At 49.0% G+C, this 17,545-nt stretch overlaps 1 protein-coding gene across 8 annotated transcripts in view; it reads left to right on the forward strand.

The window, feature by feature from the left end:
- The window catches only part of LOC105702948 (titin), a 101,256-nt gene extending 84,680 nt beyond the window's left edge, over window positions 1-16,576 (forward strand). For 7 of the 8 annotated variants that reach the window (XM_012430927.2, XM_012430921.2, XM_012430925.2 and 4 more), the window contains 21 exons: window positions 134-159; window positions 315-7,530; window positions 7,963-8,010; window positions 8,097-8,213; window positions 8,315-8,467; window positions 8,549-8,912; window positions 8,992-9,307; window positions 9,914-10,196; window positions 10,744-10,876; window positions 10,953-11,389; window positions 11,464-11,733; window positions 11,819-12,200; window positions 12,279-12,433; window positions 13,039-13,329; window positions 13,417-13,719; window positions 13,804-13,958; window positions 14,029-14,179; window positions 14,512-14,616; window positions 14,721-14,918; window positions 15,169-15,474; window positions 15,578-16,576. In XM_012430927.2, coding sequence (XP_012286350.1) covers window positions 134-159; window positions 315-7,530; window positions 7,963-8,010; window positions 8,097-8,213; window positions 8,315-8,467; window positions 8,549-8,912; window positions 8,992-9,307; window positions 9,914-10,196; window positions 10,744-10,876; window positions 10,953-11,389; window positions 11,464-11,733; window positions 11,819-12,200; window positions 12,279-12,433; window positions 13,039-13,329; window positions 13,417-13,719; window positions 13,804-13,958; window positions 14,029-14,179; window positions 14,512-14,616; window positions 14,721-14,918; window positions 15,169-15,474; window positions 15,578-15,780 — 11,612 coding nt within the window. In that variant the 3' untranslated portion in view covers window positions 15,781-16,576. Of the gene's footprint in view, window positions 1-133; window positions 160-314; window positions 7,531-7,962; window positions 8,011-8,096; window positions 8,214-8,314; window positions 8,468-8,548; window positions 8,913-8,991; window positions 9,308-9,913; window positions 10,197-10,743; window positions 10,877-10,952; window positions 11,390-11,463; window positions 11,734-11,818; window positions 12,201-12,278; window positions 12,434-13,038; window positions 13,330-13,416; window positions 13,720-13,803; window positions 13,959-14,028; window positions 14,180-14,260; window positions 14,362-14,511; window positions 14,617-14,720; window positions 14,919-15,168; window positions 15,475-15,577 lie in introns of those variants that run through there. The other variant, XM_012430926.2, reaches the window with a different exon arrangement.
- The last annotated feature ends 969 nt before the right edge of the window (window positions 16,577-17,545 follow it).

The raw sequence follows: 17,545 nt of genomic DNA on the forward strand, positions 1-17,545 counted from the left end.
CGGCCATCATGGCCGACCTAGATCTCGCGCGTCTCCTGCCCAGGCGTTAAAGTCACCGAGCTGAAGACGCGCGAGACACGACGCCATCTTTTCCAAACGATGATACTGACCGTTCTCTTTTTAATTTTTCCAGATATCGCGGAGAAAGTCGTCGAAGAGGTACGTATCCCAGCCCTACGAGATAAAACGAGTGGCTCTAAATGTAGAAATTGTGATAGCAACTGGTTGATCATAGAAATTCCGTTGTTGAAGAGTCCCTTGAAGTAGTGGATTTCTGACTTCATTGTACCTAATTCTTCTTCGGTGTTCCGCAGGAGGTGGTTCAGGAGGTGGCAAAGAAGAAGCCGAAGAAGAAGTCTCAGAAGGTGGAGGAAGAGTTCACGGAAGAAGTAGTTGAAGAGATCGTCACCGAGAAGCCGAAGAAGGAGAAAGCGAAGCCACTCGTGGAGGAGGAAGAGAGAGTGACCATTACGAAAGTCGAGGCTCGGGAAGGACCTGAAGAGAGGCCGAAGGAGACTCTGGTGGTCGAGGAAGAGGAAATCATAGAAACTGTGGAAACCCCGACGAAGAAGATCGTGACGAAGAGAAGGAAGCCGTCGAAAGATTTACCTGCCGAGATCGTCCGAGAAGTGATCGAGAAACCTGAAGAAGAAGTGATAGTCATGGAGGAGCAGCAAATCGTGGAGATCGTGGAGACGCCGACAAAGAAGGTGATAAAGAAAAAGAAGGCCGTGCCAGGAGTGAATGGGTTCACGGAAGACGTAATCGAGGAAATCGTGATAGAGAAGCCGAAGAAGGAGAAGGCGAAGCCGGTGGTTGAAGAGCTGGAAACTGTGCAAGTGACGGAAACGGTGACTCGCGAGGGGCCGAAGAAAGAAGAGATCATAGAGGTGATAGAGACCCCCACGAAGAAGATAACGAGGAAGAGGAGGCCGTCGAAGAAGGACGACACGGTGGAAATTGTTGAAGAGGTCGTTGAAAAGCCAGTGGAGGAGACGAGGATCATGGAGGAGCAGCAGGTCGTGGAGATCATCGAGACGCCGACGAAAAAAGTGATTAAGAAGAAGAAGGCGATCGTCAGGGACGACGGAGTCCCTGAAGAGGTGATCGAGGAGATCGTCATCGAGAAGCCGAAGAAGGAGAAGGCTAAACCGCTGGTAGAAGAACAGGAGACCGTGACGATTACGGAAGTAGAGACCAAGGAGGCGCCGAAAAAGAAGAAGCCGAAGGAGAAGGTGGTCGTCGAAGAGGAAGAAATCATTGAGACCGTGGAAACGCCCACGCAGAAGATCGTGACGAAGAAGAGGAAGCCCTCGAAGGACCTGCCGGCAGAAATCGTGCAGGAGATAATAGAAAAACCTAAAGAAGAGGTAACGGTGATGGAGGAACAGCAGATCGTGGAGATCGTGGAGACCCCCACGAAGAAGGTCATCAAGAAGAAAAAGGCAGTGGTCGGGGACGACGGAGTACCTGAAGAAGTCATCGAAGAGATCGTCATCGAAAAGCCTCAGAAAGAACGAGCAAAACCGATCGTGGAGGAGACGGAAAGCGTGACAATAACGGAGATCGAGACCCTGCAGGCACCCGAAGAGGTGATCGAGACCATAGAGACGCCTACCCGGAAGACGATTAAGAAGAGAAGGAAGTCCGTCAAAGGAGAAGAAATCGTCGAGGTAACGGTAGACAAGCCAATCGAGGAGGCGAAGATTATGGAGGAGGAACAAGTCGTGGAGATCGTGGAAACTCCGACGAAGAAGGTCATCAAGAAGAAGAAGGCAGTGGTCAGGGAAGACGGGGTACCTGAAGAAGTGATCGAGGAGATCGTCATAGAAAAGCCGAAGAAGGACAAGGCGAAGGGCGACGTACTTCCGTTCAAGAGCATCGAGACCACCGTGGTTACTGCGGGAACGATTGCTGAAGAACTTCCAGGGGAAGAGAAACCTGAAGAGGAACGAGCCGTACCTCTGCTTCAGGAGGAACAAAAGGAGACGGTCCGAGTAACGGAAGTGGACGCCAAGAAGGCTCCGAAGAAGAAGAAGAAGAAAACTGCTGCCGAGACCACGGAGGAACAACCTCGAGAAGAAGTGACGGACATCGAAGAAGCGAAGCCGAAGAAGGTGGTAGCAGAGAGGACGATTTTGGAGCAGGAAGGTGTCGAAGTAACGGAGGTGATCACCGAGGTCAGCACGGAGGATCTTGAAGAGAAGAAGCCCGAGGACAAAAAAGCCTTGCCAGGAAAGGAAGAAGAAGCTCCCTCCGTCAAGGTCTCGGAAGTTCCGGTGAAGAAAGCTCCTCGCAAGAAAGAGCGGGCCGTCTCCTCGACCGAAGAACAACCCGAAGAACGCGTCGAAGAGCTCGCACCTGAGAAACCGAAAAAAGAAAAAGCGGCGAAGAAGGTTCTTCCCAAGGAGGAGATCGAGACTACCGAGGTTATCCCGGAGACCACGACAGAGGAGTACCCTGAGAAGAAGAAGCCGAAGGAGGAGAAAGCGCTGGTATCCGAAGTTGAAGAGAAAGAGAAGGCCGAGACGAAACGAGTGTCCATAAGGAAAAGACCCGCGGTGACCAAGGAGGAGCAACCTGAAGAGGAGACCAGCGAAATTACCCTCGAGAAACGCAAAGAAGAGAAGATCCAGGAAGGTACCGTAATAACGACGGAAGCAATTAGAACTAGCGAGGTTATCGCGGAAACGACGACCTCTGACCTCACTGTTGAAGGGAAACCCCAAGAGACGAAGGCCGTACCTAGCACGGAAGAGTTGCCGAAAGAAGCCGTGGCGACGGAAGTTCCGGTCAAGAAGGCCCCGAAGAAAGTGCCCAAGAAGAAGACGGCCAAGCCTGCCGAGGAGGAGCGCCCTGAGGAGGTTGTCGAAGAGATCGCACCTGAAGAAGTGCCCAAGACGACAGCGGAGGAAGGTGTAATACCGGAGAAAAGCTTACAAGTGACGGAGATCACGGCTTCGGCGACAACGGAGGACATCCCCGAAGAGGTCAAACCTGAAGAAGAAGTCGCGCGTCCCTCGACGGAAGAAGAGCGAAAGAAGGCAGATGTGTCGAGGGTTTCCGTCAAGAAGGCACCAAAAGAGAAGAAGAAGGGCACCGCGGTTGAAGAGGAGCAACCCGAAGGAGTAACCGAGGAAATAGCGCCCGAAAAGGTACCCGAAGAGAAGGCTGAAGAGACCATAATCCCGAAGGAAAGCGTCGAGACCACCGACGTCATCATCCAGGACACTGCTAAAGAACTTCCTGAAGAAAAGAAGCCGAAGAAGGACAAGGCCGTTCCGCTGGAAGAGAAGGAGAAAGAGAAGGCCGAGGTCTCGGAGGTCCCTGTGAAGAAGGCCCCGAAGAAGAAGAAGGTCACGATCATAGATGAGAAACAACCCGAAGAGACCGTTGAAGAGATGACTCCTGTCCGGCCTAAGAAGAAGGAAGCTAAGCCAGAGGTTGTTACCAGTGAAACAATCGAAACGACCCAAGTCGTTCCTTCAGTGACCACCGAAGAACTCCCTGAAGAGGAAGTGCCAGAGAAGAAGAAGGCGGTACCGGTCGAAGAAATTGAAGAGCGGGTCAAAGTCACCAAGACTCCTGTCGAGAAGGCTGAAGAGAAGCCTCAGGAGGAAGCTCCGGAGGATGCACCGAAGGAGACCAAGGAAGTTCCGGAGAAGAAGGCCCCGAAGAAGAAGAAGAAGAAGTCAGTAGAGAAGGACTACCTCGAGGGATGGGTAGAACCGGAATACGAGAGGCCCGTTTTGGAGCCCATGCCGGAAAAGATCCAATGGGAGCCGAAAAAGAAGACGAAGGAGAAGAAGACGCTGCCTGCGGAACTGCAGAAGCTGGTACCACAGACGATCGAGAGGAAAGAGTTCAAACTCACGAAGCTGAAGATCACGGAACCGACCGAGGTCGTGCAATTCGCCTCCATTAAGTTGAAGAAGGTGACCCCGACGCAGAGGACGGATAAACCAAGTGTGAAAATACCTAAAGTACTCCTCCGCAGTCGCATCACCTTCGTAGGTGACTATCCACCGGAGTTGCAGTTGCCGAAGATAACCTACATGGAAGAGAATCCTGTGCAGGCAGGAGTGCTCTCGAGGAACACGAAGGAGGCGCTGAAGTTGCTGAAGGTGAAGCACAAGATTCCGAAACTACCGGAGAAGGATTCCGTCGACTTGGAGCAGCTGGATCAGGAGTTCGAGGAGCTGAAGAAGGTTCCTCTGGAGGAGATCGAGGACAAGTCGATCTACGAGAGGCCCCCGAAGAAGCCGGCGAAGAAGGAGGAGACGCCGCAGGAGATCAAACTGGGCAAAGGCAAGGTTCCAGAGAAGGAAGAGGTGCAGCCCGAAGCAGTGAAGCTGAAGAAGGTCCCGGAGAAGCCTGTCGAAGAGGAGGAGAAGCCGAAGAAGAAACCGAAGAAGGAGGTGCCAGAGACGGAAGTCCCCGAGAAGAAGGAGACCAAGCCGACTCCGAAACTGGAGGGAGTAGAATTCCAGCCTCTCGACTTTGACAGACCCGAGCTCGAGAAGTATGTTCCTGAAGAGGTCGAGGAAGAGGAGAAGCCTAAACCTGAGGAGCCGAAGAAGCCCTATGAAAGACAGAAGAAGAAGAAACCCGACCAGGAGATCGAGGAGATTCCACTGAAGAAGGGCGAGCCTAAGCCAGAGGAACCTGAAGAACAACCTGAGGTGAAGTTCAGGATTCCTACCGCAGAGAAACCTGAAGAAGAACCGGAAACGATCACACTAAAGAAATGGAAGAAAGACAAACCGGAAGACACGGGCACCGAGGAGTTACCTCGGGAGGAAGATGTGACTCTGCCTCGAAAACCTGCAGAAGATGTGGAAGAGACGGTAAAGCGAAAGATCAAGAAGAAGCCGAAAGAAAAGAAACCAGAAGAAGCTCCTGCCGTTACCGAAGAAGTTCCTGCAGTACCAGAGGAAGTTTCTGCTGCACCAGAAGAAGCTGCTCCTGAAGTGACTCTCGTTAAGAAACCAAAGAAGAAATCAGTCGATGAAGGACCTACTGAGGAGGTGACCATCTCGAAGCCAGAAGTGGTCAAACCCGAGGAAGTCGCTGATGAAGTGACTCTGAAGAAGAAACCGCGAAAGAAGTCCATCAAAGAAGAGGCGCCTGATGAAATAACCATTACAAAAGAGATCGAGAAAGAGGAAGTGGAGGAAATCGTGGACGAAGTGGTGTTGAAGAAAAAGAAGAAACCGAAGGTACAACCACCCGAAGAGGAGACCATCGAGGAGGTCACAATCCAAAAGGTCGCTGAAGTTGTGAAAATAGAAAAGCAGGTTGATACTTCGGAGGAGGTATCCTTGAAGAAGAAGCCGAAGAAGAAGCCGGTGGTCGAGGAAGTGGCTGCTGAAATAACGATCGAGAAACCTGTACCTGTTGAGGAAGAGAAACCGGTGGAGGAAGTTGAGGAGGAAGTCACCTTGGAGAAGCCTAAAGAGACCAAGAAAGAAGAGGTCACGGAAAATGTGGCGATAAAGAAAAAACCGAAGAAGAAGCCTGTCACCGATGAGGGTGCTGATGAAGTCACGATCAAGAAACCCGTTCCTGTAGAGGAAGAAAAGAAGCCCGAAGAAGTGACGGAGGAGGTTACCTTGAAGAAGAAACCTAAAAGGAAATCCGTTACCGATGAAGGTGATGATGAGGTCACCATTAAGAAACCTATCCCGACTGAGGCCGAGGAAAAGAAACCCGAAGAAGTATCGGAGGAGGTAACACTGAAGAAGAAGCCTAAGAAGAAACCAGTTAAAGATGAGGGCGCAGATGAGGTCACGATCAAGAAGCCGGTCCCGGTCGAAGCTGAGGAGAAGCCAGAAGAGGTAACGGAGGAGGTCACTCTGAAGAAGGCACCAGAAAAGAAACCCGTTACTGACGAGGCTGCTGACGAGGTCACCATCAAGAAGCCTGTTCCCGTTGAGGAAGAAGACAAGAAGCCCGAGGAAGTAGAGGAGTTGATCACTCTGAAGAAAAAGCCGAAGAAGAAACCTGTCACCGATGAGAGTGCAGACGAGGTCACGATAAAAAAACCTGTTCCTGTGGAAGAAGAAAAGAAGCCTGAAGAGGTGTCGGAAGAGGTCACTCTAAAGAAAAAACCGAAGAAGAAGCCGGTTACCGACGAAGGTGCCGATGAGGTCACCATCAAAAAGCCCGTCCCCGTGCCCGAGGAGAAGAAACCTGAGGAGGTATCTGAAGAAGTTACCCTAAAGAAGAAGCCTAAGAAGAAATCCATCACGGAGGAAGCAGCAGATGAGGTCACGATCAAAAAGCCTGTTCCTGTAGAAGAAGAAATGAAACCGGAAGAGGTGTCGGAAGAAGTCACCTTAAAAAAGAAACCAAAGAAGAAGCCCGTCACCGACGAGGGAGCGGACGAAATCACAATCAAGAAACCTGTTCCGGTAGAAGAAGAAAAGAGACCCGAAGAGGTGAGCGAAGAGGTCACTTTGAAGAAGAAACCGAAGAAGAAGTCCGTCACCGACGAAGGCGCTGATGAGGTCACCATCAAGAAACCCATTCCTGTACCCGAGGAGAAGAAACCTGAAGAAGTATCCGAAGAAGTTACTCTAAAGAAAAAGCCAAAGAAGAAGCCTGTCACAGAAGAGGCTGCCGACGAGGTGACGATAAAGAAGATCGTGGAACAGAAACAAGAAGACGTGACCGAGGACGTGATGATAAGCAGGGCCCAAAAGAAGAAGAAACAGAGTGTCCCCGAGGAGGTGGAGGACGTAGAGGTAACTGTGACGAAGCCAAAGCCAAAGAAACCAGTCGAGGAAGAAACGGAAACATCCGAAGTCGTCGTCTCGAAAAAGAAGAAACCAAAACCAGTGACCGAGGAAGTCGCTGAAGAGCTAACGGTGCGCAGGGTGGAAGAGGTCAAGGTCACCCCGGAGAAGGAGGTAGTCGAGGAGTTCACCATAAAGCGAAAGCCACCGAAGCTTCCTCCAAAACAGATTGAAGAGATCTACGAGGACGTCACCCTGAAGAAGCTCCGACCGAAGAAGAAACCTCGAACGGACATCAAGGAGGTGACCGAGGTGGAGAACGTGACCTTCAGGCCACGGACCACGAAGACGAAGGAGGACGTCGAGCAGGAATTCAAGATCTCGCTGAACACCTACGAGGAAGAAGACATCTCTATGTCCGGAAAGGTGCGACTGAAGCGAAAGAAGAAGCCCTTGACGTACTCCGAAGAGACCGGTGAAGAGACCATCAGGATCATATCCGAGGTCGAGGACGATAGTGGGCCGGTCATCGAAGAGATCATCGATGAGTCCGACGAAGAGGCCAGAGAGGACGACTACAGCATAGAGGAGCTGGAGACCGACGACTTCATGTTCCCGATTAAGCGAAGAAGACCAAAGGAGAAACCTCAACCATACGCCGTGGAGGACTTCGAGGAGGACGGAGTGACCCTGAAGAAGCCTGGCCAAGAAAGGAAGTACTCCTACGAGGAGACGGACGAGTCGCTGGCTTTGAAGCTGAAGTCGAAGAGACGCGTCTCCACCTACGACGAAGGTTCGCGGGACATTTGATCAGCACTAGACGCTTCGTATCTCTTCGACGCCTAAAGCTCTTAGACTTAGTGCTTTCAGCTGCACCTGCAGGTCTAGGGGAGACTATTCTAGCTAAAAAAAAAAAAAAGAATTGGCGGCTCGCTTCGCTGCGCTTTGCTGGCGGCGATTAGCTTTCAGAAGGAAATAAGTAAGTACCTGCAACAGGGCCACCTTCGTGGTGGCTCTTCGGCATCGAAGTGCCTCGGCATTTCGGGAAGTGCCTGGCTCTAACATCTGACACTGGCTATGCGCTTCGTACGTGCTCAAGCTGTGCCTGAAAAAGCATAACGGTATAACGCATAGAAAAGCAGAAAAGAGACTAATCCGAAATTAGAGAAACTAACCATACCCTGGGTCGCATGACGGATCTAATTACGCCTTTCCCTAATTGCAGAAGAGGCGACTCTCAGCATCACCCGGGAAGAGGACATCTACGAAGAAGGTGGGTATCGTCGTCCCCCTGATAATAAAAATTAAAAAAGGCTTCAACAAATAACCCAATAACTAACAATTACCTTCATACTTCAGATGAAACGGTGGAGTACATCGTCAGAGATGGAGACGCGATGCATGCAATCTGCTCCTACGTCGCCGAAACGGACGAAGCAATTGACCTAGTCGAAGGCGAAAAAGTCTACGTGATCGGTGAGATATCCTGCAAAAATGAATTTCCAAAATTCCTAAAAAAAATAAAAAAACATTACAAAGGAATGAATTTCCATACATTTGAACTTCCCTGAATCCAGAGCATACCAACTCGGACTGGTGGTTCGTGAAGAAGCACCTGACGGAGGAGAAGGGTTGGGTGCCAGCCCAATACCTGCTGAACGAGGCGCACTACACAATTTACCTGCAGAGCAAGCTCAACGAGAAGATCGACAAGCTGCCCGTCTTCGAGAGTGAGTTGTATTCTGCAATAACGTCTGATTAGAAAATTCTTAAATGGAGGGATAATAAAATATTATATACAAAAAACGTAGAACCTGCGCCTGGGGAGAAGTCATCAGCTCCGAGGTTCATCGAGAAGCTGCAGCCCATCCACACCCCTGACGGATACACGGTCCAATTCGAGTGCCAGGTGGAAGGTGTTCCCCGACCCCAGATCACCTGGTTCCGGCAGACGGCGATCGTGAAGCCGTCTCCGGACTTCCAGATGTACTACGACGACGACAACGTCGCGACCCTGGTTATTCGCGAGGTCTTCCCTGAAGACGCGGGAACGTTCACCTGCGTGGCTAAGAACGCGGCAGGATTCGCCTCGTCGACGACGGAACTGATAGTGGAGGCGCCTCTTTCGGACCATGGGTCGGACATGACGGGTCCTTCAAGGAAGAGCATGTCAAGGTAAAAGAAAGAGCCTCTTCAGGTTCTTAGGAGTCAAGTTTAGTATTATAGAGTCTTCTTACCTCTACTCGTTACCCAGGGAGTCGTCGCTGGCTGACATCCTGGAGGGCATCCCACCGACGTTCTCGCGCAAGCCCAAAGCCCGGTGCGTGGACGAGGGTGAGGACGTGATCCTGGAATGCCGATTGGTGGCCGTCCCGGAACCTGAAATCGTCTGGTACCGAGAGGGAACTCGAGTGACCACCAGGGAAAACGTAGTCGTCGCTACCGAGAGCGATATGCACATGTACTGCAGCGTCCTGAAGATCACCAAGACCGAGAGAAGGCAGGAGGGATGTTACAAGGTGGTGGCCAAGAACAGGGAAGGTGAAGCCACTATCGAGATCCCTCTCAAGGTAAAGAACCATCCTCCATTTAGATTTGTACAAGGTGACGTCCGTACAAACCTTCAAACGTTCTAAAATCAAACTTTATACGGAAACTTTTTCTCAATCCTGTACATCTGTATGTATACATTGTTACAAGTGAGATATTTATATTATTTATATACAGAATGGGAAACAATATCCTGTACTGAGTTTGACCTTAAGACGCTTAAAGACTGGTACACTTATAAAAATCGATGGAAATTTACATACATTTCTACCCGGTTCATAACTTAATTTTCACATACAAAAGCCATGGAAAAGTAAAATGGAGGAATTACAAATTAGAAAACGTATGAATACACCTAACCATTGTAGATTTACGGTATCGGTGCATTTTTACTTGATTTTAATGTAATATTACATTATAATTTTCTATAATTTAACTCAGACGCTGAATGTGATATTATAGAGACAATGTAATTTTACTGGAATTTATCGTGGCAACAAAATAATCAACGATTGATAATGTAAATTTAAATGGACATTTTTATCAGTGTACGAGAACCTTTTGGTAAGGCGGTGAAGAATGAAAATAAGTTATCATTTTAATACTGAATATCTTGGGGCCGATAGGTGAGAACGGGCGAAAAGGAGCCTCCGGAGATTCTGGAGCCCCTGAGGTCTTTAACCGTCAGGGAGGGAGAAACCGTCGTCCTCACCACTCAGATCGTCGGAAATCCCATGCCCGAAGTCACCTGGTACAAAGATGGAAAACCCCTGACCACAGCCAAAAAGGACGGGGACACGAACACCTTGACCCTGGTCAGGCCTCAGCTGCCGGACTCTGGAGAGTACACGGTCGTCGCGACCAACGAGCTTGGAAAGGCAGAAACCACCGCCAGCCTCACCATAGAGAGTAATTATCCTAAAATTAATTAAAGCTTATGTATTCATCTAACCATGCCTACGCAGGAAATACTCGCACCTGTCTTTTGCAGCGCTTGCAAAGTTCACCTCCGCGCTTACAATTACTTTAGAGCCGGCCAAGGGGCATCTTGCGCTTAAGGGTACGACCTGCACCCTTTTCACGTGGTGAACAATTTCCCTCTTCCAAAAGATTCACCATGTACCTTCAAATGGTTCTAATCCCTTCATGGCAGCAAACTAATGCAGCACCCTTTTCACGTGGTGAACAATTTCCCTCTTCCAAAAGATTCACCATGTACCTTCAAATTGTTCTAATCCCTTCATGGCAGCAAACTAATGCAGCACCCTTTTCACGTGGTGAACAATCGTTCTCCCTCTTCCAAAGGATTCACTATGTACCTTCAAATGGTTCTAATCCCTTCCTAGCAGCGAACTAATGCAACTTGACTTTCCTCCAATTTTCCAAGTGCTCTCACCTATAACAGATAAAACTGTTGGAGCATTTTTCATAAATTAATTGTCTCCTTAATCACTAGAATTACCAAGCGGCGCACCCGAGCCACCTCTCTTCACCGAGCGCTTCCAAGAGTTGACGGTACCTGAGAAAGGAACCTTCAGACTAGCAGCCAAAGTCACCGGCAACCCCGTACCCGAAGTCACCTGGTTAAGGTGAAGGATCCTTCTACGATGATCCTAGAAATCTATTTCATTCGTACTTTACAATATCTGTATTTCCTCTGGACAGAAATAACAAACCTTTGGAGAAGACCCCCAACGTCACCGAGAGCTACGACGGCGAGAACATCCTGTTGGAGATCAGAAACGCGGATTCCGAGGTGGATGCTGGCGATTACAAATGCGTGGCCAGCAACCCGGTCGGAAAGGCATCTCACGGTGCGAAAGTCACGGTGGACGTGGAAAAGGTGACTTTCACGAAGAAGCTGGAAAAGAAGATAACGGTCGACGAGTACAAACCCCTGGAGCTGATCTGCGAGACCTCGCACACGGTCTCGACGACCTGGTGGCACAACTCGAAGGAGATCAGCGGTATGGACCACCGGGAGATCATCCAGGAAGGCCGCACCCATAGACTGCTGATCAAGAGGTCCAGTTCAAATGACGAGGGCACTTACAAATGTACCGTGAAAAAACAGAGCACCTCCTGCGAGGTAACGGTCAGAGGTAAGTCGTCATCAGCTATTTTCAACGTTAATAGCTAAAATATCGCTAACGAATCTGCTTTTCATTCCATCCAGCCACCAAGCCGGAATTCGTGCGGAAGCTCATCGACTGCGAGGTGAAGGAGCGAGAAGTGGCCATCCTCGAAGTAGAGATCACGTCGCAAACCGCCGACGTCACCTGGCAAAAGGATGGCCAGCCCCTGAAACCATTGGACGGGAAATTGGAATTCGTAAAGGACGGCAACGTGAGACGACTCCTGGTGAGAAGTACCTCGGTCCACGATGAGGGAGAATACACCTGTGCCCTCCCTGACGAGGAGTGCACCGCGGAGGTCGTCGTCGTGGGTTCGTTCCATCTTCTTGATTCCTGAATATCTCATTCAACAGGATTCGGAAAATCGTTACGCTCACATTTGTTATCTCTTATCAGAACTGCCGCCGGAGATCATCACGAGGATGAAGGACGTGACCATCGCCAAGGGTGAGAAGGCAATGTTCGACATAGAGCTGACCAAGGGAGACGCTCTGGTCCGCTGGTTCAAGGACGGCAAGGAACTGTCCTTCTCCGACCACGTGCAGCTGGCAATTGACGGAAAACGTCAGAAATTGGTCATCTACCACTCGGAATTGGAGGATGCTGGAGTGTACTCGTGCCAGGTCGGACAGCAGACGTCCACGGCGAGGCTGACCGTCGAAAAACCTGACGTCGACTTCATCACCAGGCTACCGGAAGTCACGCTGGTGCCATTGAACGAGGACGCCGTCTTCTTCGTAGAGCTCTCGAGACCGGACGTCCCGGTTAAGTGGTTCAGGTGAGGATGCCCTTTCATCCTAAAACTATTCTTCAGGGTACCAAAGAGGTGTCTTACGAAATTTTACCTTACTCTCAGGAAAGGGGAAGAAATCGAGGACGGGCCTAAGTACACCATCATCGACGAGGGTCCCGTGAAGAAGCTGATCGTCATGAACTGCACCATCGAGGACGCCACGGAGTACAGCGTCTCTGCCCTGAACGTCACTATGTCATCGAACCTGAAAATAGAAGGTATTTAATAATGGGCACTTCGAAACGAGAGTAGATAGAGCTTCCTTCTCGAAAATAGGGTCAAGAAACCTTCTACAATTTTTTTCTACGGTGCGTTTATCCGTAATAATTAATTACTAAATAGCAAAACCATATCAGCTGCGCTCTTCTGTATTTGCGGAGTAAAGACAAGATAACCCTAGTAGCAGAAAATATTTATCCTATATTTTCTATATATTTAACGAATATCGTACATTATGTAAATATTTAGCAGACGTTTAAAATATTTGCAAATCGTTTACTTTNATTGAGATTTTCGATAAATATTTCAGATATCTTCGAATGATATCTCCATAAATCTTAAAAAATCTGTCGCTTGAGATATTTAGCAAAGATTACAAAGAAATATTTAGAAGTTATTCTACGCTAGCAGAGGAACTTACGGCGAGTTCCTCTCGGCTGGTTATTTATTAATTATTACAAGTAAACTACGCACCATAGGGAAAATATTGTACAGAACTTTTCGACTCTATTTCCGACATGAATAACGCTGTATGAACCGCGTTAAATATTTTTGAAAGATCCTGCATAGAGAACTAAAAAATTAATTTCCAATCCCTTTCCAGCGGAAGACGCGCCGCCAGAGATCAGCGCGGACTCTCCGAAATTGTGCAAAGCGAAAAAGGACGACGATGCCACAGTGACGATTAAGTATACAGGAGTACCTAAGCCGACTGCCGAATGGACAGTGAATGGAAGAATCGTTCCCAAAACGGAGAGAACAGTCCCCAGCATCACCGAGGAATCTGCGAGCTTGACCATCCGCAAGGTGCAAGAGGAGGACGCTGGAAATTACACTCTGAAGTTGACCAACACCTATGGAGAGGCAACCACATACGTGGAGCTCGTCGTCCTGCGTGAGTATAAGATGAAGAAGTGAACGAAATGAATCTCCCAGTAAATGACTGGGAGGAATAATTAATGAAGGATTATTTCACCCTCAGGCAAGCCAAGTAGGCCTCGAGGACCACTGGCCATCAAGGACCTAGGTCCTGACCATTTAACTCTGGAATGGAGGCCACCGATGGACAACGGTGGCCTCGAGATAGACAAGTACATCGTCGAGAAGTGCGAAACGAGCAAGAAGGTCTGGACAAAGGTCTCCGACGTGGAGAAAAGTGTACAGAGCTTGCTCGTGCAGAAATTGCTGCCGGACTGCGAGTACATGTTCAGGATCGTCGCGAAGAATCCTGTAGGCTCCTCGGAGCCCCTCGAATCGGATGCCGTAACTCTAAAACACTCCTACGGTGCGTTAAACGGTTACAAAGATGAAGTACCTCCGTACGTTTAATCTAAAGTTAACATTAACTAACTGGGCGATTCCGCTGCAGAAAAACCAGGACCACCGAGAGGGCCTCTAGAGGTGTCCGGGATGACCAAGACCTCATTCACGATAAAGTGGCAGCCTCCCGAGGAAGACGGAGGCGCGCCTATCTCGGAGTACCTCGTCGAGATCAAGGAGACATCGAAAAAGACATGGCAGAAGGTACTTTATCCCCAGGATTGCGGTTCGTCGGTCAGATCGAGTGATACTCTACATTCGATATCAAATTTAGGTCGGTTCCACCAAGGGAGAGACCACCAACATCAGCGTCTCCGACCTGAAAACGGACGTGGCCTACGATTTCAGGATAACAGCGAGGAACATCGCAGGATCGGGTCCTCCGTTCCTGTCGGAGGAGCCGATAGTCGCTGGCAAGCGAATCAGTAAGTACCTCGAGAAGGATACAAAATGGCTTAATCGCTTATGCTTAACGAATTCGCATTTGCTTCTGCTTCGCCGCACAGAGATCACCGAGCTTAACGAAAGCACGCTCTACGCGCTGCTCGGCATATTTCCGCCGACCAAGATCGTAATTAGCAAAAGTAAGTGAATCCTAGTCATGACCCACGCTCCAAAATCTTCCTACCCGAACCTGGTAGCCTGTGCCTAATGCATTCAATGCCGCGATTTAAACTTATTAATCCTATCCCAAATTGGGGGCTCTTAAAAGAAATACTTGTCGATTCGACATTGCAACATTGTCTTTGTAATTTAGCACCACCATCGTGCCCGCTTAACGTCCATGTGACCGCGGTGACCAGCAGAAGTGCGACCATCGCATGGTCACCACCTTCCAGCAATGGAGGCACGGAACTTACAGGTAACTATACCTTTTCCGCAGAATTCTAATCGCACTATTCTCTTAATTCTCTAGATTATGTTCTTTAAGTCATGTGATAATCATGTCGATGCCACATTTTTCAGGGTATGTGATAGAAAAGAGGGCGCTCGTCGGTAAAGGGGCAAGGTGGAGCAAAGTGGTCACCCTGGATGCGAATACCCACGAGTACTGCATCGACAACCTGAAGGAGAGCGAGTTCATCTTCAGGGTCTTCGCCGAGAACTGCATGGGCCTCAGCACGCCAGCCTCTTCGGAGCCAGTATTGCTGAAGACTCATGCGAGTAAGCTCGTCATATATCTTATCAAAAAATTATACATCAAGTTCAATAATTATACTATGAAATCACTCTCTGTTATCAATTAAAAGAACTGCATTTTGGTTATGAAAAAAAAATCTTGAATTTGGCTTATGACAACTGCATATAACCCCTTAAATTTAGTCCTTAAGATAGTCCTTAAATCTCGAAGAGACATTCGCAATCGTCAGTATAATGTTTCGGTAAGATGCTAATTCCCTTCCTGCCGTTGCAGCGGTTCCTTCGCCCCCGACTGCGCCTCTGGAGATCAGGCAGATCGCCGGGAACACGATCATGCTGGAATGGGGCAGACCGGAGTCGGATGGAGGTGCTCCTTTGGAGGGATACAAGATAGCGATCCGAGACATGAGGAAGACCATGTGGATGGAGGTCGGCCGAGTGCGCGCGGACATCCAGAAGTTGACCATCAAGGACCTCCAGGAGAACCACGACTACCTCGTCAGGATCTTTGCGAGGAACGAGGTCGGCCTGAGCGAGCCTCTGGAGTCCGACGAGCCCTTCAAGATCGTCCCCAGCTCCGGTACGTCTGTTTCTCACATAACAATTCTTCCGGGCAACCTAAAACAACATAAAGGAAATTAATTCCCCGCAATCTAATCGGTCACTGTGTTCCGTCTGCCTAGAATTAACGGTGGTGGAGCCCCTTGCCGAGGCCACCGACCGAGGAGACACGCCATCCCTAAGCTACAGCACGGAAAACACGAGTTCCTGGCTACGCGAGAACAACATGGACGCGGACATCCATTCGTACGCTCGCGGCCGGTTGCTGAGGAAGGACGAGTACTTCTTCCGCATCTGGCATTACGCTAAAAAGCTCTTCAAATAAGCGACGACCCCAGGTCCTCCATACTTAGTCAAGAGAAGAACAAGAAACCAAGTAACATCCCTCCGGGGAAGTCCCGATCCCCCGGGATGCAGGAGGAGCTCAATGGACCAATACCCCGGGTACTCCGGGGATCTTTTTTCCCGGAATATTCCCAAAACACGGGTCTAGCCCGTCTCCAGACTGGACGTAGGTAAGCCTCTCCAGGTCTACGCCCTAGAGCAAAAAAATGGTAATGTCATAAAACGGGAGAAAAAAGTGCATATACATATACGTATATCTATTTATAAGAACGTGAGTCCGCAGCCCCATTAGAGGGGCTCGGATTCGCTACGCGTTGACTTTTCCATACGGAGAGCTAAACAGACGAAACCACCCGCCGTAGAGGCGACGCCATTGCGGACGACTTGTGATAATCGTTAATTCGCGAGGCGCCATTTATATGTCTCGTCTCGCCCAGAGCGAGGCGGCGGGTGGTCCTTACGTTAACTACTTAAGTAAGCTTGCGATCATCGTACCTAGTATTTATTACACGCCACCGCGGCGACCACGTCGCCGACAAGAAGGAGATCGTGGAGGATTATAATGTACATTTCCTTGGGTTACCGCGACGAGTCGTCCAGAGCCTAAGGAGCCTTTAACAGGAGAAGCGCCATGTGGAGTCGGTATTGCGAGACGTAAATATAGGTGCTAACATCGACGATATTTACCGATTCCATGTCGCGTCCCTTCTCCGACACCCAAGCGATGTTAAACAGTTTCATGGGGTTAATAAAGTGATGCAGAATATCTTCGAAAACGGGTTACTCCTTCAATTCCACTTCTTCCGGTGGGATTTCTCTGCTTCCATGGATCTAGGGAGAAACTAATAGAATTGAAGTGAGACTTTGGACGAAGAGACTTGAGCTTAAGATTTAAGGAGAAGAAACTGCAGCGGCCATCTTGCGTTGGACGCACACTTACGTAATCTCGTATTTGTTAACAGGGGTAAAGCCGTTTGCACATGACCGGCAGAACTGTTACTGACACTGGTTTTCTTTTTCGGTGGTAATAATGGAAATAAATTAAAGTTACCATTGTTTTTGACAGAAAAGTCGGCGCCGACGCTGGTTTTGCCGGTACGTCCGCAAACGGCCTAAAGGTAAGTATGCCGCCATTTTTTAAATATGATATAGCGCGTGCTAAAGGGTATAAAGGTAATGAAATGTTGGGCATTGTTTTTATGAGCGTGCTAATTACGAACTTCAATAATAGTTACCGTCTGCTTCAGTTTTTATGGCTGTTTAACTCTTTCGTTACTGATGGTGCTTATAGACGCTTTGAAAGTGTGCTTGCAATGTATGTACACTGGTGGACGTGAATGCCTTCTCATTGTACACTGGCAGTAGAATATCTGAAAGAATGTCCGTAAAGAAGACATTTATGTCCGACAGAGTCCTGTCGACGCCTATAGGCACTCGACAGTTATTACCGTTAATTATGTAGCAGCCGTATAGATACGAATGGAAAAGAATACACGTTGACAAATGCTTCCCTGTCTACTGCGTCGCCATTAAACATGTACCGACTGTCACGTGCGATATGTATTAAAATATACCTACCGTAGCGAAAGAGTTCAAATAATCCTCAATGACTGGCTTACTTAAAAGACAGTGTAAGACTAAGAATCACAGTAACTGTCGACATTGATTCTTGTAACATTTGAATTTTCGCGATAACTGTCGATATTGACAGAGATCAGTTGGGAGATTGCTCACGGGCAGGGTTG

The sequence above is a fragment of the Orussus abietinus genome, unplaced genomic scaffold (genome assembly GCF_000612105.2).
Source record: "Orussus abietinus isolate OABI.00-Male unplaced genomic scaffold, Oabi_2.0 scaffold211, whole genome shotgun sequence".
Lineage (NCBI taxonomy): Eukaryota > Metazoa > Arthropoda > Insecta > Hymenoptera > Orussidae > Orussus > Orussus abietinus.